General features: G+C 36.1%; 1 protein-coding gene across 3 annotated transcripts in view; it reads right to left on the bottom strand.

Moving 5' to 3' along the window:
• The window catches only part of ANO5 (anoctamin 5), a 94,958-nt gene that overhangs the window by 44,188 nt on the left and 24,207 nt on the right, over positions 1-26,563 (bottom strand). For all 3 annotated transcript variants that reach the window (XM_032881216.1, XM_032881217.1, XM_032881218.1), the window contains 6 exons: positions 19,076-19,117; positions 16,269-16,382; positions 12,193-12,261; positions 10,871-11,155; positions 5,848-5,961; positions 4,165-4,280 (listed from right to left, as the gene is read on the bottom strand). In XM_032881216.1, the coding sequence (XP_032737107.1) occupies positions 4,165-4,280; positions 5,848-5,961; positions 10,871-11,155; positions 12,193-12,261; positions 16,269-16,382; positions 19,076-19,117 (740 nt within the window). The remainder of the gene's footprint in view (positions 1-4,164; positions 4,281-5,847; positions 5,962-10,870; positions 11,156-12,192; positions 12,262-16,268; positions 16,383-19,075; positions 19,118-26,563) is intronic.

Below are 26,563 nucleotides of genomic sequence, written 5' to 3'. Positions count from 1 at the left end.
TTGCATGCATCAGTAATGTATCCCAGAGGAAAAAAATCCATTGTGTGAATACATGATAATTTGTTTAGCCATTTATCAATTGATGGACCTTTGGGTTGTTTCCAGTTTTTTCTTGTGAGTTAAGCTGCTATAAACACTCAAATAATTGTGTTTTTGTAGACAAGTGCTTCAGTTTTCCTAGGTAAAGACTTAGTAGGGGAATTGTTGGGTCATACAAAAAGTACATATTTAACTTGATAAGAAACTGTCAAATTTTTTTGTAGAGTTGCTCCACCATTTGCATTCCAGCAGTACTTAGAGATTTCAAGTTTCTCCACATCCTTGTTAGCACTTACTACTGTCAATCCTTCAGATTTTAGCTATTAGAATGGGTGGTATATTAGTATCTCAATGACAGATATTTTAATTTTTTTCCTCTAGTTGATACAGATGCTGTGTATTTCTTGATTACTAAGTGGCCATCCATAAATATCTTTCTTTGGTGAAGTATCTTTTATAATCTTTTGTCCATTTTTAATGATTTTGTCTTATTGAATTGTAAGAGTTCCTTAAATATTCCAGATGTCCTTTGTCAATATGTGTCTTTCAAGTATTTTCTCCAGCCTGTGGTTTGCCTTTTTATTTTTATAGTGGTGTCTTTTAGAGAGCACTTTTTTTATTTTTATGAAGTCAAATTTATGTATTTTTAAATTGTACTTTTTGTGTCTTTTCTGAAAAGTCCATACCAAATCCCAGGCCTTAAAAACTTTTCTCCTAAACATTCTTCTATAGAAGTTCTATAGTGTTAGCCATTACACTAAGTTCCCTGATCCGTTTCAAATTAGTTTACATTTTTGTGTAGGAAAGGATCTAGATTCATGTTTTGTATATGGATTTCCATTTGTTCTAACATCATTTGTTTAAAGGACTATCCTTTCCCCAGTAAATAACCAAGCACCTTTGTTGAAAATCAGTTGACCATATATGTGTGGATCTACTTCTGTACTCTCCTTTTATTAAAGTTTCCATTTGTTAATAATTTCAAATATATGGAAAAAGTTATAAGAATAATTTAGATAACTTCCATATACTCTTTAATTCTTTTATTGCAAAAGTACTGTTCCATTTGTACTTTCTCTTCATACAACTCTGCCTGCATATATATATGTATATATGAAGAGATATATATGTTTGTCTATCTGTGTATCTGTATCTATATATCAATATCTACCTTTGGGTAATATAGATAAAGATATATAGAGATATGGATATAGATGTAGATATCTTTTGATGAGCCCTTTGAAAGTAAGTTGGTTGATTATGTCATGGTCCTTTACCCCTAAATACTTCATTGTCTGTTCCTAGAAAAAGAATATTATCTTACATAAACACTAAAAAGAAACCCTAGGGATAATAGCTATTTTCTGCAGTTGTTACCTCTGTGATAACATAGTGTTTTCTTTTTTGCCTTTTCAGTTAACTAGTTAAAGACTTTTCACCTAAGTTATCAGTTCCTTAATTAAATTTTGTGAAAATTTTACATTTATTTAAAAATACCATTTCACTATTGAAATAGAAAAGCAATATAGCTTGCTATAATATTATAAGATAAAAAATTTTTAAAAGTTACTAAATTTATGCTAGATACTTTCACCTGGTTAAATATCTGACTTTTCATTTTTTTTTGTGACTTTTCATTTTGTTGTAAAAGGAAATTTGCAAGGGCTAACAAAGTATTACAGATCTAGCCCCCACTGACCCAAGAGGTAATGTGTTCGTAGGGTGATAAGTATGAACCTTTGGAGAATATTCATAGCAGAAACACCTGTTGATAGTTTAAAAATGTTAAGTGAATACATATTTTCTATATATTTTTGAACACTAGAAGCTATGTAAACCTTCATTCTGATGACCACGTTTCTTGCAAGGATGTAGAGAAAGGGGAACCCTCCTACACTGTTGGTGGGAATGCAAGCTGGTGCAACCACTCTGGAAAACAGCATGGAGTTTCCTCAAAAAGTTGAAAATAGAGCTACCCTATGACCCAGTAATTGCACTACTGGGTATTTACCCTAAAGATACAAACGTAGTGATCTGAAGGGGCATGTGCACCCGAATGTTTATAGCAGCAATGTCTACAATAGCCAAACTATGGAAAGAACCTAGAGGTTCATCAACAGATGAATGGATAAAGAAGATGTGGTATATATACACAATGGAATACTCTGCAGCCATCAAAAGAATGAAATCTTGCCATTTGCGACAACGTGGATGGAACTAGAGGGTATTATGCCAAGCAAAATAAGTCAATCGGAGAAAGACAACTATCATATGATCTCCCTGATATGAGGAAGTGGAGATGCAATGTGGGGGGGTTGGGGCATAGGAAAAGAATAAATGAAACAAGATGGGATCAGGAGGGAGACAAACCATAAGACTCTTAATCTCACAAAACAAACTGAGGGTTGCTGGGGGGAGGGGGGTTGGGAGATGGGGGGAGGGGGGTTGGGAGATGGGGGTGGGGTTATGGACGCTGGGGAGGGTATGTGCTATGGCGAGTGCTGTGAAGTGTGTAAACCTGGCGATTCACAGACCTGTACCCCTGGGGCTAATAAAACATTATACGTCTATAAAAAATAAAAAAAATTAAATGATGACCATGTTTCTTTAAAAATCTGGGAGAGCCTGTTTTCCGACAGAAGAACAGATAAGTGAATTATGAAACATTTATAATATGGCACTTTGTGTTCTGTTAAAAAGCACGAGATAGATCTAGATGTATCCACAGGAGGAGTACCAATAATATATTATTTAGCATAAAAAGAAAATGGCAGCAAAAAAGTAAATAAAGATGCCGTTGTTTTTTCTTTTCTTTTCTTTTCTTTTCTTTTTTTTTTGGAAGCTCTAAATATCTTTATTTCATTTGCAATTGCCATGTTTTGTCTACTTTTCATTTTTTAAATTTTTTTTTAATTTCTTTTCAGTGTAACAGTATTCATTGTTTTTGCACCTAAGGAAAAAAATACGATTGCATATGCATTTGATTATGCATGCACATAAAAACAGAATTGAATAGATAATACCAAATCAAGGGCAGTTCCCTCTACAAAGTTCCACCGAGGTAGAATTTCACTTAAGACTTTGCGCATCTTTTTACGATTTGAAGGTTCATAAATGTGCTTCTTTTGTCATTTAGAAAATTAAATGGCCATTATTCAAAACAATTAAAACATCTACCCAACGAAGAGTTCATATAATGGTTTACAGAAAGTACCAGCTTACCTATGTTATCTGCCTTTCATTTATTCTTAAAAGTTTCCCCTTACTTATCTTAAAGGAAACTGGTGAGAAAGCCCTTCAGCTGACTTGGATGTGTGCGCCAACACGGGTCTCCTAAAAGGGACACTGTGATGGTGCGCTAGCATAGCACTGCCAGCATAAACCACTGAGCTGAACTCCAGGTGTGGAGCAACCAGGGCTCTCACCAGATTGTTCCTTTACTGAAATCATAGCATGAGTCTCCCGACACCCTGTATGCACGGGGCATTGTTAGGGCTCAAAGCAGGAACCTGCAATGCAGGTCTTCTTGCTTAGCCAATGAAATGGTCTAAAGAACTGAGGTCAGGGAACAAGAGCCTTCAGGGATCTCTGAGATTTGCACGTGTGTGCGTACACACACACACACACACACACACACACCTCCATACAAAAGCTTTCTGGACTCAGAGAAAAACAAAACAAAACAAAACTAATTTGTACGAAGCACTAAGTGCTAGCCCCTATGCTAAAAAAAAAAAAAAAAAAAACACCTCATGTCTCATTTCATTATTAAACAGCCCCCTAAGGAAAGCACCATTGTTACTCCCACTTTACAGACAAGCCTCACAGAGGTTAAATAATTTAGCCAAGTTTAGGTAGCCTCTAAGAGGAAGAACTTGGATCTGAACCCAGCCTACCTAACTATCAACACTCAACCTCTGAACTACCCAGCAACCACTGCAGGGCGGTTAGAAGTACTCTGGCAATGGCATTCTAGTCATGACTGACTGAGTGACAGATACAAACCTGGGAAGATGTAACACGCCGTGGATGAAGACAGTGGTAAAAGAAAGGGAATGTGATGCCACGTGAATAAAAACCACATCATCAAGTTTTAATCAGTTTGATAGTATGTAGGGAACTTACCTAACCAAATCTAAAGGTTGCTCCTTGTAAAAATAGGAAAACCGAGCCCAATTCTGGAAGAGTATGTACCTCTCGTTGACAGGATTGGGAGGTTCTGAAGGCTTCCAATATTGACCCTACAGATGTTCAAAAAGAAAGTACTTGAATGACATAGCAGAAGACAGGGGTGAAGTAAATAAACACAGCTTCTACAAGATTAGTGAATGAGGCAAATTTTTCTTTTGCTTTTGATTTGAGTTTTCATATTCTATTGATGTACAATTATCTCCTAAAATCTATAATAAACTATAACAATAGTGATAATCATTAAGATTTGGAAGGGGAGGTGAACCATGAGAGACTATGGACTCTGAAAAACAATCTGAGGGTTTTGAAGGGGTGGGGGGTGGGAGGTTGGGGGAACCAGGTGGTGGGTACTAGAGAGGGCACGGATTGCATGGAGCACTGGGTGTGGTGCAAAAACAATGAATACTGTTATGCTGAAAAGAAATTAAAAAAAATAAATAAAACATAAAAAAAAAAAAAGATTCCTCCACCCAGTTAGTTAAAAATCCCAGTTAAAATTTGAGACTCTGGCTTGACTCCAGCTCTTCTTTCCTGTGGAATGCCCTTTCTTCTCTACTCAAATCCTACCAGAATATTCACAGCTCAGGGATTTATGCTAACAGTATGACTTTCTGGGACTTTAGAAATACACTAACACTTTTATTCTATAGATGGGAAAATTATACTCAAGCAAGGTTCAGTGAATGATCCAAAGTCACACTACTGTCACAGAAATTTCTTCCAGACTTGTCTGTTCCTCACTGGTAATCACTGACACAATTTCCCAGAAAATTTAAAACATGCATCGCAAACGTTAGCACCTAAGAGCCACAGTACTGTGTCATGCATTTTCCCCATTGTTACATACTGAGTTGCCTTATTAATAATATCCCTTTGAGACATAGAGTACTGTCTACACATCATAGTTCAACACATTTTTTAACTGTGTGCCCAGACAAGTGAACTGCTGAAGACAACATAAATAAATATCCAATTGAAAATTAAGCACATGAGAAAATCACAATATGATAAGGTATAAGATTTTTTATCACCTAGATTCCAACTTTTTTTCTTTTCTTCTTCTGTAGCTAATCCTACTGAATCTTGAGAAATGAAATAAATAAAAAGGCAGCCTATTTGGGTACCTTGAAAAATGATTCTTTAATGCACAGAAAATCCAGTACCTAACCTAGCACTCAGGATAGAAAAAAAGAAGAAAAAAAATTAAAACTAACAGTAAGTTACAACTACCTCTCACCACAGCTAAGTACCCTTGATTTTCTAGCGATCATAAATGACTCTACTGGGAGGCTGGATGTACAGATTAAAGTTGCTGGTGTCTGAGGATATTAGCTTGGCTTAATGACCTGGTAATAGTAAGAAGAGAATTAATGCCCTAAAACAAACCCACAATCCTCAAAATCTTCTAAAAGGAAATGAGCCTTTTCGTGAGACTGACAGAGAATCCACTGTATAGTGTTCTTTACCCCACTATATATCTCTCTACCAACATGAGGAAGAATTAAGTAACCTGTCATAAAAGAGGAAGCAAAGGGAAGAGTCTCTCTCCCAACAAGGTGACCTTTTAATGTCAGAGGGAAAATGGGCTCAGTATTTCAAAACCAATCTTATACTTACATCATGGAGTGGATAGGCAGATGAGTAAGTATTAGAAGTTAGCAGTCTTTCAATCCCAAACTTTTTCTTCCCATCTTCTATGCCAAAAGGACATCGTGAGAGAATGTAATAAACCTATGAGGTAAGCATTACACACACATTTCAGAACTTTATGCTATCCACATTGTTTTCCCACCCCAATTTAGCAATGGCCAACTTTGTCTGAATGTAGATACAGGCTCTGATTACAGAAGGAACCTTCCCTCTGTTGATTGAGGGAAGATGGGGAGGGTGAGCTTCTGTGGACTCTGTAGGTAGGTTAGCTCCTGAGTATGAACACTCTCTGTTCCTTTGGGGAGAGGCAGGAATGGATCATGATTTATTTTGCTTCTCCTGTCCCAAGCTCCTCTGGAAGTCTTGTGCCAAAATTCTACAATCAGGCCTTCAAGTTGGGAGTGTAATATCACCACTAATGGTTTGTCTGGGGGAACGTGGGATAGAACAGATACTTAGCTAGGCTGATTACTTCAATTACTCTGAGGATTTCTGCAGGGCCCCTTCCTGACACCTGAATTTATTAACACAAGATTACCATATATCTACAACTACTTTGCAATCACCTGTCTCTTTGCATTCATTTTTTCCTCCATATAATTTGGGCTTTGGTGTCCTCTGCTTTCATATTCCTGCCATCTCCATTCTACCTGCATTTTGTTTTCCAGCAACTTTTCAGAATTTCTGCTTTTCTGCTGAATTTGGTCTTTTCAGCACTGTTCTCGATCTATTTCCCTTACCTCCCGTTTCTTACATCTCCCATGTTAAAGGTTTGTTGGTTGGTGTGCCAGAGTGCTGGTTGTTTTTGAATCACCATTAGCTAATACGGTAACACCTTTAAGTGCAGCTTACTATTTTATGCTGGCAAATAAATCACAATTTATGAAAGCAGTTTTAATTTTTATAAATAAATAGATACTTATTATCTATTTGTTATATTATAGATATTAATTATTTTATGTACTTTGGATTATTTCTTTAGGAAAGAGTCACCAAAATTAGAACTCTGTCCTAGGGTATTAACAAAGTAGAAAATTTTACTCCATCAGATACTGAGACTTATTATGAAGCCATGGTTAAAAAAAAAAAAAAATACAGCACGGTACTGTCAAATAGAAACAAATCTGGACTTAGAAACGATATTATGTGAAAAGATTACAACAAGAGGAGGACGGAAACTATTGTAATAGGGAGACCTGTGAACATCTGAAAAGTCAGGCAGAAAGGGACTTTTCTTTTTATTCATTCATTCATTCATTCATTCACTCACTCACTCCTTCACTCATTCACTTGGGAGAGGCAAGCCAGGTTCAGGGAGTGTCCTTTGTGGCAAGAAAAGGCTATTATACATGCCAGTGTTGGCCTGGGTTAAGGGTACAACACAGTTTAGGTTCCTGTGGGAGCAAAGTTTAATTAATGTTAGGTCAATTCAGCGAACACATACTTTGTTTTGATGGATTGGTGGGGATGAAGAGTTCAGCTGGCCGTTTATTAGACCAAGAGTGAGAATATGGAGGGCCTGTTTGACTCTTATTGCTACAAACTAATTACAAAAGGGAGAAAGTACAAGGCTAATTATAAATCTAAAAGAACTGAAATTTCTCTGGTGCCGAAATGTTGTTCTCAGAGCATTTCCTGTAGGGAACTTGTAAGTATAAATTCTTTCTCTATCCCTTTGAGGTTTATGTAAATCTGCAGCAAAGCTAAATAAGCCTCTTTACAGTTTACAGCCCAGGAAGTGTTTTCCCTTAAGTTTTCTAGGAGCCATCCCTTTTAAATGTAAACATGAAGCAAGATAGCATCCCTACAGCCCTGGCTCTACCGGTAAGGTAGCTTGCGCACCTGACTCCAACCTGTAACTACTTGCTTGGCATAGAGATATGAGAAGCTTAATTTTTTCTTGCTTTAAAAACAACTAACATAGATCGACACTTCCATTGCCAGGTGAATTTATGATAAACTATGTGGCAAGTAGTTCTGTCAAGTCAAATGGGAGATGGGGGCAGTGGTTATCCAGGAATACTCCTACCGTGGACGGTAGTCCTTTACAGGAAACAGCTTCCCAGAATGAGAAGAGTGGGGGATTTCTTTAACGGTCCCTGTTTTCTAGGACTAAGAACTCAAGTAAAGTTCAACATTGTCAGTATCGATACAAAAAGAGACAAAAAGATCAAAGCTGCAGAACTGGACCCAGAACTAGACCTATGAGTATACAGAAACTTGAGTATGACAAAGGTGGAACTGAAAAACGGTATGAAAAGTTGAATGTTTTCAATAATTGTGACAAACTGAATGATCGCACGTACAGTGGGAAATGGCACCATGCACAAAAATGAACTCCAGGTGGACACTAGCTCTCCGTGTGGAAAGTAAAATAATACAACCTCTAAAAAATAACATAGGAAATTAACGTCATGGTCTTGGTGGTAGTTAAAAGATTAAGAGCATGATTCATAAAGAAAAGGCTGAGAAATTGGACTACATTAAAATTAAAAACATCTGATTAGCAAAAGAATCCATTAAAAGAAAGAAAAAGGAAGCACGGGTAGGAAAAGATCAGTAATGTATATGATAAGCATAGGAATACATAAACGATTTCTACCAATCAACCAGGAAAGACCTAACTGAGAAACAGACAAAAGACTTGACAAAAGTGCCTATCTAAATAAGCCATACCACATCCAAACACACATTAGAGAAACGCAAATTAAAACCATAATGACACATACACAAATAAACTTCAGTACAAAGTAGTGAAAATGAATGCACAAAAACTCACACAAGAGTTAAATCACCCAAACAAGCATTGAACCGAAGAAGCCTGAAGACTCAATATATACTGCATGATTCCATTTTTATAAAATGTAAGTCTGCTTCTGCTGAGGACGATGGGAATAGTGACTGGGAAGTTAGGAGGGCTTCTGGAGGGCTAACAAGTTTGTCTCCTTGATGTGGGTGGTAGTTACACAGCTGTGTAAGCTATTCAGTTACAACTTGGGGGCCTACCTCTATTCATACAATGCCACAATTTAAAAAGAGAGAAAAAGAAAGATCGGTAAATTCTAACGTTAAGAAAGATGTGGAACACAGAGCACTCTCATACATTGTCACTAGGACTCTAAACTAGTACATCGTTTTGTAAAGAGAGATAGTGCAATATAAAATTTTTTTATGTGTGTGCCCTTAGATCCAGAAATTTTGTATCTGGTATCAATTTTGCAGAAAAATTTACATAAAGGCTGAAATATGTAAATACCAGGTTGAAAACTACAGAATTGTTTGTAAATCAGAAAAGTTGGGAATAAAGTTAATAGCTTTCAGAATGAGGAATATATACACATGCTAGATATTACAAAATATACATCATGAGGCTCAGATGTCATGATGGTTGTGAAGACACTTTGAGAAGTATGAAATTCAATACCAGTGTAAGATGCTCTTGGAATACTTTCCATGTGTACATACATAAACTCGAGAGTCCTGGATGAGGATAGGAAGGAAAGTTAATCTCCCCAATAGCTTCTTCAACAGAGCAAAATAGTGCTGCTCCACTGTGAAGGAGGAAAAATTTCTGTTTTAATGCTGAATTCATCTAAGGCATCCATACTCTTTACACAGAACAAGTAAAGAGAAATAGATACTGATATGTCTATACCTCATGAGGGTCCTAATTTGCTCCTCCTGGTTCACTGGCCTTTCCTTAGCTACTTTTTAACATTACAAGTCTATCCAAAGTACTCTACAGTTTGCAAAGTGCTTCACACGGAGTCTTGCATTTGACTTTGACAATAATGCCAGTATTGACCATCATTATCTCTGTCTTAAGAGAGGTTATCTCATTGAGAAAGCAGCAGAGTTATGACTTGAAACCAGGTCTTCTGATTCCATGTCATATGCTCTTCATTCCCTTAAAAGTTGCATCTCAGGTTTGTAGTTGTGGTTGTGGTGGTAGTATTTTATTTCTGTTAAGAAAAAGGAGAACACTTTTGGGTTTGTAGATTCCTATTTTTATATGTAAATCCGACACATTGTATTTTGTTTAATATTCCTGCCTGTGATTAAAAAAAAAAAAGAAAGAAACTAGAAAAATGATTATTTCAAAATCCTTCTTAAATACTGAAGAGTACTGAACCTAAAGGGAATATGGTCTCAAATCCAGAAAGAGAGTAAGTGACCTCCAGGAGGAGGGTCCTGTGATTGCTAGAACCTTGGTGATCACATCCATAGGCAACAAGGAGAAGGGGCACCAAAGAACCAGAACTTTTTTCCCCTCTAAAGTCAGGTCAATAATAATAATACCTAACACTTACTAAGCACCTAGTATATTTAGATACTGGTCTTTCATACTTTAAGTTATGTAATTCTCAGAGTACCCTATGAGGTAGACTTTATTCCTATCTTAACATGAGGAAACAGTGGTAGTGGAAGCGTGAGTCTTTTGGGGAGAGGCTTTTCACAGGAAACATAAAGATGCTAGGACTACAAATAGAGAGGAAATATTATTATTCTAAACTGAAAATGGTTTTAAATGAGAGGAGAAAGTTTTGAGGTTTCTCAAATGCTATCTCTATATAAAGAAATTTTAAAATTCCATTTTCATTTGGAATGGCCAATATTCATCCTGCTGTGCACTGTGTTTATAAAACCCAACTCTAAGTTTATAAAACCATTTTACAAAGAACGAATTAAGCCTAAGCCCTGGCTCTCAGTTAAGAGTTTTCCCCAGTATTACATGAAGCTTCTATCTTAACTATGTCTGCACTGTCAAACTTTGGTGTTTAAACAAGCTTGATAAGTCAGTAGGGGAACAGATTTACATGATCCTGATAGACTTTTGAACCTGCTCAATACCACCATGTACTTATCAAATTGTATGCAGACACACAGTGCAGACAGAGCATCACACATGTATACATGCACAAGTACACAAGCACACGCAGGCACACATGCCTCACTTCAAGGGATGTGACCAAAGGTCTTCTCTACCTACAATTCTGTTTCTCATTGAGGATGGAAAGAAGCTTGACTCGTCTTCAATGAGGAAGAGTTCCTGCCGATGTCTGGTGAATTGAGCAGTGAAATATTCAGGACGAGGGTGCCTCACATTCTTTGGGAGCTTCAGAGGCCCGAGCATATAACTAAAGGGGATATTCTCAGCTGGAGGAATATCACTCTCTTTAATAGGCATTTTGATTCCCAACACTTCAGCGTAAGTAACCAGTACCTCCCAAGGGGCATGGATCTTGACAAAATAAGTCCTTCCATCTTCGGAGTTCTGTCGAAAAAGGAGGCAAAATAACAGGCAGCATCATGATTTATTTGATACCAACCTGATTAAAGAAACAAAGTTTTATAAAATCTCAAACAAATTAACGATGTCACGGCATTTTCAATTTATTGAAAATTTTCAGCAAAACTTCTCGAGGAACAAATGCTCAAAACACATATCTGTATATTATATTGACATATACGTGTGTGTGTGTGTGTGTGTGTGTGTGTGTGTGTGTGTGACAGAGAAAGAATATTCTAAAAAATGTATTTAAGAGTCAGTGTACACTAGCCCCAAATCCACAGACACATATGGGATTCTGGGCAAACTCTAAAGTTATTAGTGACTAACCATGAGCTCAGAACTGTGCTTAGGGTATATGAGGGATACATACAAAGTATAAGACACACTTACTCTTCTTCCCCAGCTATACCTACAGGAAGCACTTTTAAGTAATAAGGGTTCAGGACACAGAAGAATGACCTAGTTACACATTGCATGGTAGAACACATATTTATTAGTTTGGTAAAAAAAGATAAATAAGAACTAGAGAATACCAGAGTTTCATGGACAGTTGGGGATCCAAAATAGGTCTTTAAAAACCATTTTGAAGGTAATTCTAGAAAACCAGTGCATGGCAAGAGAATTAAAAAAATAATGAAAGAATTTGCCATATTCATGAGAAGAGAAAGTCAACTTGGCTTACATAGTGGGTTGTGTTATAAGACAGCCAGGTTAACTAGAGTGTGAGATAACAGGAAGCCTTAAAAATGAGGCGTATGGAAAACTCTTGTGTCTTCACTTTCTTTGCACCCTGAGTAGAATTATGTCTGTCTATTTTTACAAGGTTCCACTCATCATCTTACATTCAGAGCTCTGACCTACTTATTTACCAGGAAGACCACAGGCCCTACCTCTACGTATCTGTAGCCAGAGAAACTACTGTATCACTTCCAAACATGAAGTCCATCTGGTCAAAGGCTGTAGAAGAAAATGATGCTTTAAACACCAAGACTCTGGTAAAAATTAACAACTACACTTACCCTTTTGTCTTCAATTTCCAACTCAAGACCTGTTTTTCTAAGATTTTGTTCAAATTCTTTTCTCCTTTCCTATGGAAAAACAAATCAATAGAATTATTTAGGACACTCTTCTTTGCCCAGTGACAAAACAGGCTTATTATTCCAGATGGCCCTCTGCCCCTCCCATGGTTATTTGTAAAAGTATTTTATGTATTACCTGCATCTTACCACCATGGCCTGCTATTCACCTGTGCTAAAATTCACAATATAACTATAAAAAATCTAACATATCTAGGAATAATTTCCAGGAAATGTGCAGGACCTCCATCTGAAAATACATGCAAAACTTTACTAAGTGAGAATTTTTTAAAACTTGGTAAACAGGGAGATATCAAGCTCCTAGTTAGGAAGACTCCGTATGACAAACACAGCAATACTCTTAAAAAGAAATGACATATTTAACTCAATTTTAAGCCAAAATATCATTATGACTTTTTAATCTTTAAGGACAGAATAGCTTCACTTAGAAAAAAAAAATTAAATTAAATTAAATTAAATTAAATTAAAACGATCATTACTTGTGGGCTTCAAACAATGCACTGATTGCTGAAAAATCCTTTGACCTGCATTATAATTAAGTGTGAAGAATTCTATAGTCCTGAAAATTTAAAAGCTTTTATAATGATAATATAGAATGTTTACCTTCAAATGGATAGGTCTACCTTGCTATATCTTCAAACTTTACAAGGAGTAAAAGATAATTTAATGTCCTCTTTTTCTCCATTTGCAAAGTTTGCTACAGATGAGAAAAGGTCTGATATTGGTACAAAGTTTCCTCTCCACTACCCCTTCCTAATTGCCCTTCTTTTATGTTATCAGATTGAGGCAAATAGCAAACTTCAAGAAGATCAAAGAAAAAGAGGGGGAGGGGAAGGGAACAAGGAAAAGTCGAGGAGATATTCAAAATACTCTTATCAGAACTGAGAAAGCAAACAACTCTTTTCATTCTAGTAACAAATGCTTTTCCAATTTACATGGCTGCCAATTCTCTGTGTTCAACAAAAGTGAAGATATAATAGGACTGTTGCCGATGGACAATTAAACACTACTTTTATGATACACCACTATAATCTGGAGAGAGAATTCAGAAGTCCAAAAGAGATTAAAACTGCTTAAATAATAATCTTTCTATTTCAATCCACTTATTTACCTGAACAAGTTGAATTTATACTACCATGTAAAAACAAGAGAGGAATATAGTTGAAATTGAACCATCTTATTTGGGAGATAATTGTTGTTCATCTATAAATAAAATATATTTAAAGCCCCTCTGTCCATCTCATTAACTGATGAACTTATGATGAGTTTATTTTTCTATGTTTGATGATTGTCAAATTTTATAACACATTCATGATGCTTTATAAATGTTATACTTACACAATTGTTTAAAAAACTCAAAACCAAAGGAAAAGTTTAAGGCTTAGAGTGTTCTGGTTAAGGGATATAAAAACATTTTAATGTGTATACATATATTTGTTGCAGCAAACTTACAGATGAACAAACAAAAGACTCCCAAAGGTAAAACATTTATTTCAGGAAAAATTTAAGTGGGGAAAATGGGATGGAAATTTGAGGCAAAGGAGAAAAATAAATGATGTAAAATTTCAAATGTGGAAGAAGGATTTCTTCATGTAACACATTTTTTTTTTAAATGAATGATGGTGGGTATCACATTTCCATGATATTTAAGTTCTATGGGCATATGCTAAAAAGTGGTTAACTGGACCATTAGCAACACAGTGTAAATTATATACATACATACATACGTATGTATGTAAAATACATACTTTGAGACTTCTGAAATGTAGGATCAGTAACTGTAGATGAGGAAGACCTATAAATAGATCAGGATTTTAGGAGAGGTGGAGGATGTGCAGGAGCGCATTTTGGACCTGCCAAGTCTGAGAGGTCTATGAGACTTCCAAGTGGAGACAAAAAATAGTCATTTGGGAGAGAAGAATGGACCAGAAGGTGAACTTCAGAATTCACACAGATGTGGTTTTACAACTGCCCGAGACTGAATGTGTTGTCAAAGAAACGCATGCAGCATGGGAAAAGAAGAGGACTATGGATTGGACCTGGAGGCACCACAATAACAAAGGATCAGGGAGAGGAAAAGATTGAGAAGGAGCAGCTAACAAAATAAGGGAAAAACTAAGAGGATATGGAGTTCTGGAAGTCAAGTGGAGAACATACATGTGAGAAGGGAATGGGAAACTGTGGCACCTGCTGCTAATAAGTCAAGTAAGATGTGGGTTGAGACTCTATCACTGAATTTATTTATATGAAAATGAGCAGAATGGTTGAGGTGATGGCCTGATGGGAATGGGTTTAAATGGGACAGAAAAGAGATTTGAGAAAAGAATAGTAGCTGGCAGGGAAACTGAGATCGAGTGAAGGATTTTGTTCTTGCAGAGTGGGAAAGGGAACTGAATAAGGAGGTGAAGCATGAGTGCAGAGGCATGGTTGACTGCACTCAGCTGAGGTCCATGGGCACAGACATGAGCTAAAATCTATAAGCGAACTGTGTGTCCTTTCTGCCTGGTTTTGGTACCCAGTCGGTAGAAAGGTGAGTTTAACTGCAGTTGCTGTTTTGCCAAGGAACACAATGAGAGGGGGCAGGGGTCTAAAGGCAAACAGAATGATTACATTCGTTGAGCCTGAGATTTAAGCTGGATCAGCATAGGAAAGCAGAGGGTAAGGACCAGCAGTGAAAAGGGGGTTACAGTAATTTTATCTTATCTGGTCCTGCTTGAAGGAAGGGTATTGGTCAGAAATATTTGAGGGGTTGGTCAGATAGTTAGATGCCCGGAACAAGATGATAAAGTCTTGAAGATATTAGTAATGACAAGTTCTAGGGAAGTGAATGGCGGAGCCAGAGACTAAGATAAATGGAAAGGGAGCTCAAGGAAGAAAATGGATAGGATCCTAAAACAGTCATCTATATAATCAATGTCTTAAGAGAAATATTGGTGGAGAGAATGAGAGTGAACCAGGAGCTCAAACTGTTGAGAAATAAAATAGAAGATCCAGGGTAAGATTATTAATGACAGCAGCAAAGCAGGACAATGATTAATCTGATGGGAGTTCAAGTTCAGGGAATTTTAGGGATAAGGTAGGAAGAACAGACTGTAATCAACAATTAGATGGGAGGAGGGCAGGCATTTACCCATCTCCAGAAAAGGTCCCATGAGTGAAAACCAACCACTAGCTGAGCGGACTCTTGGAGAAGGCAACGAACCTTAGTGAAGAGTCCATTTTCAGGGGGACATTTAGAGAAAAGGAAAATGATAACAGTGGGTGGATTTCAGAGGCCGGATGGAAGGGCTTCCCGGGAAAAATGATGGAAGAAAGTGACAGGGTCTTACGGGAGAGTATGTATTGTTTTTTATTTTTATTTTATATGATATTTATTTCCCATGTAAGTAGTTAGCAAATGTGTGTACATGTTACGCACATAGACTCATTTATCAATTCACTATTTCAAATATCTAATATTTATCGAGCATTGATACTGCCACCGGTGCTTAAGGCATCTGGATATACAGCAGTGACCAGAACATAGTCCTCAGTCTCATGAACTTAATTTATGGTGCTGGACACAGTAAACGAGTTAAACAACGAATACATTTAAGCTCAGAAACTGATGTCTTATAATAAAGAAAACAGGATAAGGAATAGAGCATAATGTGAAGGCAATTTCAGACAGCATGGATTAGCCATACGTGTTCAAAATGAAAACTGCCTGCAAAAAATGAATATCATATTCAAACATACACCTCAAATTTTGAAGGTTACATTTAATACTGCGGAGTTATATTAAAAAGTACCAGTCACTTGGAAGAAGATAAAGAAGATAGGGTTCAGAAAACTCCACAAAAAAACAAATCGACTAGACACATTCAATCCATTCTTAGGTTTCTGACCAAGTCTCAGCTTTCAGTGACTTTTATAATTTGATTCCATGGGAACAACCCTGTTGAACTACAGAAACGCCTTCTTTTCATGATTCCCATTTCTCTCACCTAAGTACTTACCGCCTTTAATTCCGCTTCTTTCTTAATGTCATCAACATACGAGAGCACAAAATCAATTTGCCTAATCCCATCTCGGAAGAAGATAGAATCTTTGCTTTGTTCATCTTTTTTAAACTGCAGGAGACATGAATGACACAACTTTTACAGTTTTATTTTCAAATGGCAAAAACATGAAAAGAATTAGCTAAAATTTGGTTTAATTTTTTTTTTCAGTCCTGAAATGGCAGGTGAAGACAAATCACCAGAATTTTTATCAACAGATTACGTTTAATTTAGAAAGTGAAATTCCATAAAGAATATATATATATAGATATCTGTATCTATATATATATGAAAGATTCAAGATGAGGCTAAGCATTTCCCTACTGCAATTATACCGCAATATAAAATAAACGTATGTATACATTGATCCCAAAATTCATATTCAGAGGGAGTCTTGTTATCTTCATTAAAACACATGCCAATTAGTCCAACAGATAATTCATGTTCACACGCTACTTTGGAGGTGTAATTAATTATAGACCAATTAATGCATCTCACTCTAAGAAAACTGATTGATGACTCATGCTTATACTATTTTCATAAAACTGCCACTCTCCTTAATTCAACTTCCAAAGGGTTAAAATAAAATCAAGGTGCAGTTAAAAATTAGAAAGCAGGTAGCTTGCCAGCTGAGTTTACTCTAAGTAAACTACACTCATGCAGATTTCCTTCCAACACCAATCCCCAAATGAGCCAGAATCCATCCTTTGCTTAAAAGCTATGTTATCAACTCTCTCATTATAATAGTCAGACTGACAAATTCAATGTTCCCATGTTGTATATTTCATTAATTCCTTCACTTTCAGAACCACAAAAACACGAGAGAGCTTCAGAAGAAAAGATCTCATGTTTGACTAGTTTGGCTTTCCTCAGTTTATTTGTAATACGCAATATGTAATATTTGGAATATCCCACATACAATACTTAGAATGATGCAAATAGATGATGCAGTAGGTGTCAGTGATCTCTCTAACCCTAAGATGCATAATTTAACATGGTGAATTTTCTAAGTGCTTCAGCCAACTTGTGAATGGAGAACTGTATATTTTTACATTTCGTAACTGGTATTTATGTTAGTTTATGAGTTTCTGTTATGGCACTCTATGCTGTTTTTCACCCAAGGCAAGCCAAGGAGACCTCCCCTAAAAAGGAATGGGTACAGACCAGTCATGTATAAGACAAAAATCTCATGTTTGACCTGGTCTTTGAACAAAGTCACTGTATTTTATCTGAGTGAAGGCAGGGCTGGTGTGTCTTGGGAAGAACTAGCTCCCAATGCGCAGGAGGAAATGAGTGCGAAAATAAACAAAGAAACAACACACATCCAGGGACTCTCCAGTGTCAATATCAGAATACAGTAATTCAAATGTTATGTCTGAGTTCTCTGTACCCTAACAAAAGACGCATAATCATCTCCCTTTTCCTAAAAGAAAGTAAAAGAATCTGAGAAAACTCACTCTTATGTTACCTTTTGGTTTCTATAAATCACTACAGGAAGGAAAAGCAATAAAACAAAAAAATCATTTGAGCTCTTGTAGATCATCATAATATTAGCATATTCTATGAAATCCACCAAAGCTCATGGAAGCCAAACTGGGGCAGGGAAAAAAAAAAAAGACTAATTGGACTACACATAATCAAAGCAAAAAATTAGGGGGAAAATAATTTATTTTGCTCTTAGTTTGTAAAGGCTGAAATTTGCATGGTAGAGATTATTTTTGAAACAATATATATTTACAAGTGCTTTTATTGTTTGGCAAGCTAAATCTAGGTCCACCTAGAAGTTCTGATGACAGAAGACGTGTACGTAGACATCAACAAAAATCACACTCAGAGTATTTAACCGTTAGGGAATAAACGAAGTAACTAGAAGAATAGTGTCTTAATTTTTCTGAGTGTTCAGTCAAAATGGGTATATACATTTCCCTTCTGAAAGCCAAATGCTACCTAGGAAAACCCAAACTTCCTTCATTATCTCATGCCCCAATATTAACTGTAAAATGTTTAAAAATATGGAAAAATCACTGGTAACCTTGTCAATCACCATGAGGCACATGACTTAGTACCATTAACAAAATACTGGTTGAAGAAAACTAGGGGAGAAAAGCCTGATAACCTTGTTACATATAACTGAAGGCTATTTAAAAAAATTATTCTTCTCTTTTGCTCAAGACATGACAATAAGATAATATTTTGCAATGTGTCTACATATCTGTGTTTATATTTGATTTGTTCTTAGAAATGCCAATTTATAATGAGGCAAATATCCGAGTGCCTTTTCTTTGAATGAGGTAGTTGTTCTAAGGTTCATAGTTCAGGATCCCTATTGGGAGCTCATAAACTTCTAAAACTGTAGGCAAATTGTGTATATATGTATGTAATATATGTGTGTGTGTGTGTGTGTGTATACATATGGACATGCCAAATATAAATATATATATTATATATAACATATTATAATATATATTAATATACATAATAACTAGAAATATGTATACACACCAAATATATATATTATATATAATATATACATAAATTATATGTATATGAACAGACACACATATACATTTTTTAGAAAAAGGGTCCACAGCTTTAATCAGATCCAGAAACAATTAAGAATCACCATTCTAAGATCTCAGTTGCCTGGGGACTGGGAATCAGTGACAAAATCCCCCCAAATCACAGGTATACATTGAATAAAAGGGACTGGGGCTATCAATGCAGCCATCCAAAGCATAAGCAGCATCATTCAGGGCTTGTTTTACCATAAGACGTCGCCTCAGGAACAAATTGAATCGCTTTGCAGACTGTGAAACAATCAACAGAAAGTTAGCAAATTCTGCCTGACATTAAAGATCTCCAAAACGCAGGCATGCGAATACACAAACCTTCAGTATGATCACTCGAGTGTGTGTGTGTGTGTGTGTGTGTGTGTGTGTGTGTGTGTGTGTGTGACAACTAAATCTGGAGGGTGGGATTAAGGAGGGCACATGATATGATGAGCACTTGGTGTTACACGCATCTGATAAATTAGTGAACGCTACATCTGAAACTAATGATGTACTATATGCTGGCTTATTGAATTTAAATTTAAAAATTAAAAATAAAGTTCAAGGGTGGGAGAAGCTAGTGAGAGGGAAAGAAGAACAAATAGAGGAAGAAAACAATAAAGAATAAAGGAAAGGGGGGAAAAGAGACTTCAAGGTAAATTTCCCTAAGTTATTTATACAGTAACTTTAAATAATATGTATTTGTGGAACTGAATTAAGGAAGAAAGGACAGAGAGGAAAAATAATGAAGGAAAACATGAGAAGGATGGAAAATATTAAGTATGCCCATATAAAGCAGGCAAAGAAAGTAAAATCAGTACAATTCTACTATATGGTATGGAAAGTTCACCTCATAGCATAAAATATTTCATAGCCTCCCAAAATACTGGGGTAAAGAAAGGGAAAGACATTTGATTACTTAAATGCCTCAGCATTCAATCTTCGGTCACTATGACTGTTATTTATTTACTTATTTATTTGCTTATTTATTAAGATTTTATCCACTTATCTGACAGACAGAGATCACAAGCAGGCAGAGAGGCAGGCAGAGAGAGAGGAAGGGAAGCAGGCTCTCTGCTGAGCAGAGAGCCCGATGCGGGGCTCAATCCTAGGACCCTGGGATCATGACCTGAGCGGAAGGCAGAGGCTTTAAACCCACTGAGCCACCCAGGCGCACCTATGACTGTTATTTTTAAAACACCAAGGCAATTACCTAAAACATCTGGGAAAATCAATAATATTTTAAAGAAAACCAAACGATGGCACAAAAAGGCAAGTGCTATGTGTATTTTATAATACAGTGAAATATACTCTAATAAAACTGTCGATAAAAAGTTTTAGTTCTTTTCATGGAAAACAGTTTTGCCGAAACTGTTGTTTTCTTACAACAAGCTAGACACCTAAGCAAAGGTGACTGTTGCAGTGAAAAATCCCTGTTCTACAAACCAAGGACCAGCTATGTACAGCCAAGGTAATATGGTTATATACCTATAATAGCGGTTATTACCACTGTTGCTTAATAACCAGAAGGATGCTGGTTATTGCATAAAGCACATTTTTTTTTCTATTTTTTAAATCCTTTTATTTTTTAAATTTAAGATTTTATTTATTTGTCAGAGAAAGAGAGAGAGAGAGCACATGCTCCCGCTGAGCAGGGATCCTGATGTGGGACTCAATCCCAGGACCCTGGGATCATGACCTGAGTAGAAGGCAGACACTTAACTGACTGAGTCACACAGGCATCCTGCATAAAGCACATTTTAAACTGCATTTTTCTGCTGGGCTGATATTTTTCATCTTAGCACTTTGATTTTCTTAGGATGTTTCATGAGATCCAAAAGTTACTGTTATTCTCAGATGCTTTTTCCTAAATTCATCACAGAATCATTAAGGGAAAGGAAAGAGTTGTCTCTAAGGGGTCATGCAGGACCACATTATAAATTTCAAGGGCTTTGTCTGATCTATTTGCTTTCTGTGGGCTCCTTCCACCATTCAAAATTTTTTTTTCAATTTAAAAAGAAATAAATGAGGGGAACTTGGGTGGCTCAGTCAGTTAACTGTCTTTTTTCTGCTCAGATCACAATCCTGGAGTCCTGGGATGCAGCCTCGCTTCAGGCTCCCCGTTCAGTGGGGAGCCTGCTTCTCCCTCTGCCCCTGCTGCTCCTCCTGCTTGTATTCTCTCACTCTCTCTCTCTGACAAATAAATAAGTAAAATATTTAAAAATTTTTAAATAAGTAAAAGAAAGAAATGAATATACATATGTATGTGTATATATATTTTTTCATATATACATATATACAATTATATTTATGGTTTTTATTTAAAGAGTATATTTATTTATTTGACAGAGATCCAAGTAGGCAGAGAGGCAGGCAGAAAGAGAGGGAAGCAGGCTCCCTGCTGAGCAGAGAGCCCAACTCGGGGCTCAATCCCAAGACCCCTAGACCACAGCCCAAGCTGAAGGCAGTGGCCCAATCCACCGAGCCACCCAGGCGCCCTTTTATGGGTTCTTTTTGTTTAATTTTTATTTTAGAAGAAATTAAAATTAAAACATTTCCATGGGCTCCAAAAAGTGTCGTAGACCCGAGTAGGCACAGAGTCCACTGTGCCTATACCGTAAGCTGGCCCATGGGACACCTGGGAGGCTCAGTCAGTGAAGCGTCTGTCTTTGGCTCAGGTCATGATCTCAGAGTCCTGGGATGCAGCCCTGCATCAGGCTCCCTCTCAGTGGGGAGTCTGCTTCTCCCTCTCCCACTGCCTTTCCCCCTGCTTGTGTGTGCTCTCTCTCTCTCTCAAATAAATAAATACAATCTTAAGCTGGGCCTAGGGTCATGAATTAATTAAGTACCATCCATTTAAGACTTGCTAAGAGTGCAGGGTTTAAAAAGTTACTCAGATGATTGCTAAAAAGCCTTCTGCAATAAATACATCTAATATCAAGTTAGTTTGCAGCTTTTCCAATACATCTCTTCACAATATAAAAGCCAATCGGATCAATACCAGCAGCTGACCATGAAAACATATTGCCTCAACAGTTAATATGTTTTAAACTTAATTTTAAATATATTACAAGTTCACCAGCAAAGGACTTGATCACAAAAAGATAAAATTATGTTCCAGTGATAAAAAATTATAGAATTAATAACTTTGTTATAAATTTCCATCATGTGCTAAATTATGTTTAAATGGGTAACACTGAAACTAATGAAAAGGCATTTTTTAAAATCAGTGCTATTTCCTTGTTACTTTAGTAACTATTTGATGTATTTATTTCTGGCTTTCTTCAAGCACTGAATTTTTTAATATAGTAAATCATTTAATGTACACAGTTTCTTGCCTTTTTCATAATATTACCATAATATTAAAATAAACTTTCATATATTATAAAGTTTTCATAAAAGTTTTCCCTACGTAATTTCAATTCATTAAATTTAATCTAATTTATTCATACGAAGACACTTTAGAGTCCTTTCTTTAGGAGTAGTGTTGATAACCTGAATTACTGGAGCCACATAGTAGGAGTTGTCAATGGCATCGTTCTCTCATTATATGTAATTCTGATCACTCATCTGCATTCCTCTCTCTTTATGTATGTTTTTTCTCACATCCTTCCTTGGCCATTTTTGAATGTCTTCAACAGACCAGCTACTGACCAATACAGGCACTACTCAGTGTGGGAGAGCAGGAAGCACTTGAGAGATTGCTGACTCTGGCTCCTGTCTCAGCTACTATATCACTAGTGACAGAGGAGCAGGGTATGACAGTCCAGTATCATAGACAATTCTGGTATACATACTGTAAGCGAATGAAAATCAGTACAACTCAGGGAGTTGTAATACAGGAAGCCATTCAGTGCTCTGAATTCCTAAGCAAGACAAAGCCCAGCTGCTCTTGAGGCTTTGATTTCACATTTAAATCTACATTAACCCTTCAGGTTAAGGATGTAGACACTCAATCTACAAACTATGAAAATCACTTACTGAGTGGATCCTACACAAGTCCTAAATTTAAACAAAAACCACAGCAATTAAAAACTAATTAAAAGCTACCATATCTTAATTTCTTTGTGCCGAACACTGGGTACTCTGCATGTTTAATGTTATCAGGTAGATTCTTGTTAATTATCAGCAAATGCTAATAAAGACACAGAATCAACTAGGTACACAAAAGGCTTGCACACCCTTAGTGTTCACCCAATAAAATAATAAAAATAACAAAAAATCAACTACCAGCAAATTCTTATGATACTGGTAAAATATTCCTTCTTGAAAAATATGTTTGTCTAAATCCTAAACAAATTCTAAGTTGTATCTGATAAGTTTTAATATTGTATATGTAAGTTTCAATTTAGTAAATGGAAATTAATTTGGAGAATCCCCAGTTATGTGTAACCATATCTGGATATGCCAATGCTTGTGGACTGAGCAACAGACTTTGCTTTGACAGTATATGCGTAACTTCCTTGAAGATTGCTTTGAGTGTATTTCATAGTCTCAGCCCCTGTGGTCTATATTTCTATGCTTAAACTGTAGCTTCAAAATATACAGTAACAGCCATGTGGAATTTCCTTTCTATCTATTTTTCTAGTTTGAAATATTAAATGGGCTAATCAGACACAGAAATATTTGCATATACTTGCAATGGACCTTAAGAATGTATAGTGAAACACCAAGCTTTAATTAAGACTGTTCCTCAAAGACCAGCACATAAAAATCATAGAATAATTAACCATGTAGTAAAAAATTTAAGGAAATGGATATTTGCACATAAAAAGAGAATCCGACTTATGAGAAGAATCCTAGGAAAAATGACAAAATATTCTGGTCTTACATGGCAAGAAAAATCAAAATTTCAGTATCTGAATTCCTCAATCAATTTCACCAAGAAGTAGCCAGTCCCCCTTTTTAAAAAAAAAAAAAATTATTATTTATTTATTTATTTATTATTTATGAGACAGACAGAGAGCGCGCATGAGCAGTGGGAGGGAAAGAGGGAGAGTGAGAGGGGAATCCCAAGCAGACTCCCCACTGAACATGGAGCCCAACACAGGGCTTGATCCCATGTCCCTGAGACCATGACCCCAGACAAAATCAAGAGTCAGATGCTTAACTGACTGAGCCACCCAGGTGCCCCAACACTCCTTCTATAGAAATAGGAAAAATAATGTCAATGCTCCCTCTCATTTGGTCATTTTCTTTGTTTTTGTTTTGGTGTGGTTTGGTGGGGGGCAGTTTGCAGAAGAAAAGCTTTGGATGTTTTTTGCAAAAAGAATTTAGGATGCATTTCCTGGTGAAGATAGTTCAAATGGAATTTTTTTTTCTACTCTGAAGACATTTGAAGTGGATAGAACAGATCTCTAAAATTGAAGACATGTGAAGTATTATTACTTCTTAGGAATTTACTGTGAAATGGGATTTTATGAATCTCTAATCCCTTATGCTTAAGATTCTTCCTATGTGCTTATCCATTGCTTCACGGGAAAGAAATTTTTGAAGTTAAAATGAATAAAATATATCATTTTTATCAACTATGAGTATATTTGACAAATTTGGCTATACACTATTAATTTAAATATGCAAAGCTCAATTTTAAATACACCAATGACATATTTGCAAAAGGCCCCCAAACAGGCAAATGCAATTCATTGCTGAGATAGACCAATATGCAGGGATATGGTTGCTCCCTTTTTTCCAAAAATTCAAATAATATAATGTTAAAATATACATTATTCTTTTTTTAATAACATACTTACTTTTAAAAGTTTTTTAACTAGCAAGAACATATGTGTGTGTGTGTGTGTGTGTGTGTGCACATACATACATACATGAAATGTAATAATATAAAATGTTCACTGATGTATTTATTTTCTGGCCAACATTATTACTCATTTCATGATTAAGCCTAAAATATATTTTGTCATGCAGGGGAGCTATGTTAAAAAAATTAATTATTCCAGGGTGCCTGGGAGGCTCAGTGGGTAAGCATCTGCGTTCAGCTTAGGTCATGATCCCAGGGTTCTAGGATCGAGCCTCACATCAGGCTCCCTCCTCGGCAGGAAGACTGCTTCTCCCTCTCCCACTCCTCCTGCTTATGTTCCCTTTTTCACTGTGTCTCTCTCTGTCAAATAAATAAAAATCTTCTGTTAAGATTTTAAATTAAAAATTAAAATTAATTTTAACTAATTAAAATTAATTAAAATAATTATTAAAATTAATTAAAAGTTAAATTAAAGAGAATGAGTGTCTTCCTTCCAGAGGTCAGATTCAGAAAGGCTGTATCCCTCCCACTCAAGGTCATTGAACCTCTCAAGAATCTTGTCAGTACATGATGCTCTCTTTTTATTCCCTTCAGTTCTATCAATAATAATTGATGCATGAATACTATAGCTATACATAGCGGCATTCTCTAGCACCCTACATTTGTAAAAGTTTTTCATTCAGACCTCCCCATATTATCCTACTCTGAGTATGGCTGATAGAACCCTAATTGATACAGATTCTTCTTTTGTGATATTTCTGTGACATTAAAAGAAAATTTCCCTGGAGAAATGGTTGATTCCAGGACTGATATAGGGAATGAATAAAATGAGCTTAGGGCACATCGCAGTGCTACAAAGTAAGTAAATGCTAAAAAAAAAAAAAATTAATAGGGTTAAGAAAGTCCCAAATAGCCACAGTGACAACAATTTGAACAACAACAACAAAAATAAATAAATAGTATCGGGTTTGTAACATAAAATAGAAAATAAATATCTATGAGTCCATCATGATAGAAATAAATGAATGAATGAATGAGAGATAAATTTTCCATACAGAGAATTCTAAATAGTTCATTTACCCTTAAGGACTTGAAGAGCAACCCCCTAGCCCTTAAGTGTAGGCTTCATAGGTTGACTTTCTTCTAAAGAATATAGTATAGAAAGGGAGAAGAAAAAGATAACTTTATAGTAGAGCAAAATGACAAATACTACTTTAAACCAGACAATCAAAGTTAACATTTAAACCGAACAATCAAACCAGAGATCAAAGTAAGTCATGTTGACAGGGCATACACTTGATATAATGTGATGAAAATATCACTTAACTTCTATTGTCTTCCTCCCTAAAACACATTTACTCCAGTCTAATCATGAGAAAAACATCAGAAAAATCCTAATTGGGGGTAGTCTACAAAATATCTAATTAGTACTCCTCAACACTGTGAAGGTCATTAAAAACATGAAAAGTATAAGAAGCTGTCACAGCCAAGAGGAGACATGCCTACTAAATGCAGTGTAGTAAAAATAAATTCAAAATGGGTTAAAGACCTAAATGTGAGAAATCCTAGAAGAGAAGGGGTTATAGGAAGTAACCACTTAAAAAAAAAAAAAAAGGAAGTAACCACTTTGACACTGCTGTTGCAACATTTTTCTAGCTAAGTCTCTTAGGGCAAAGGAAACAAAAGCAAAAGTAAGCTATTAGGATTACATCAAAATAAAAAGCTTCTGTACAGCAAAGGAAAAATCAACAAAAAATAAAAGGCAACCTATAGAATAGGAGAAGATATTTGCAAATATCTTGACATATCTGATAAAGGGTTAGGATCTAAAATATATAAAGAACTGAAACAACTCAAAAAAACAAATAATCTTGGGGTGCCTGTGTGGCTCAATCAGTTAAGCATCTGCATTCGGCTCAGGTCATGATCCCAGGGTACTGGGATCT

This window comes from Lontra canadensis, unplaced genomic scaffold, assembly GCF_010015895.1.
Source record: "Lontra canadensis isolate GAN:19392208 unplaced genomic scaffold, GSC_riverotter_1.0 scaffold74, whole genome shotgun sequence".
NCBI classification, from domain to species: Eukaryota; Metazoa; Chordata; class Mammalia; order Carnivora; family Mustelidae; genus Lontra; species Lontra canadensis.
This window is presented reverse-complemented; position numbering and strand designations above follow the sequence as displayed.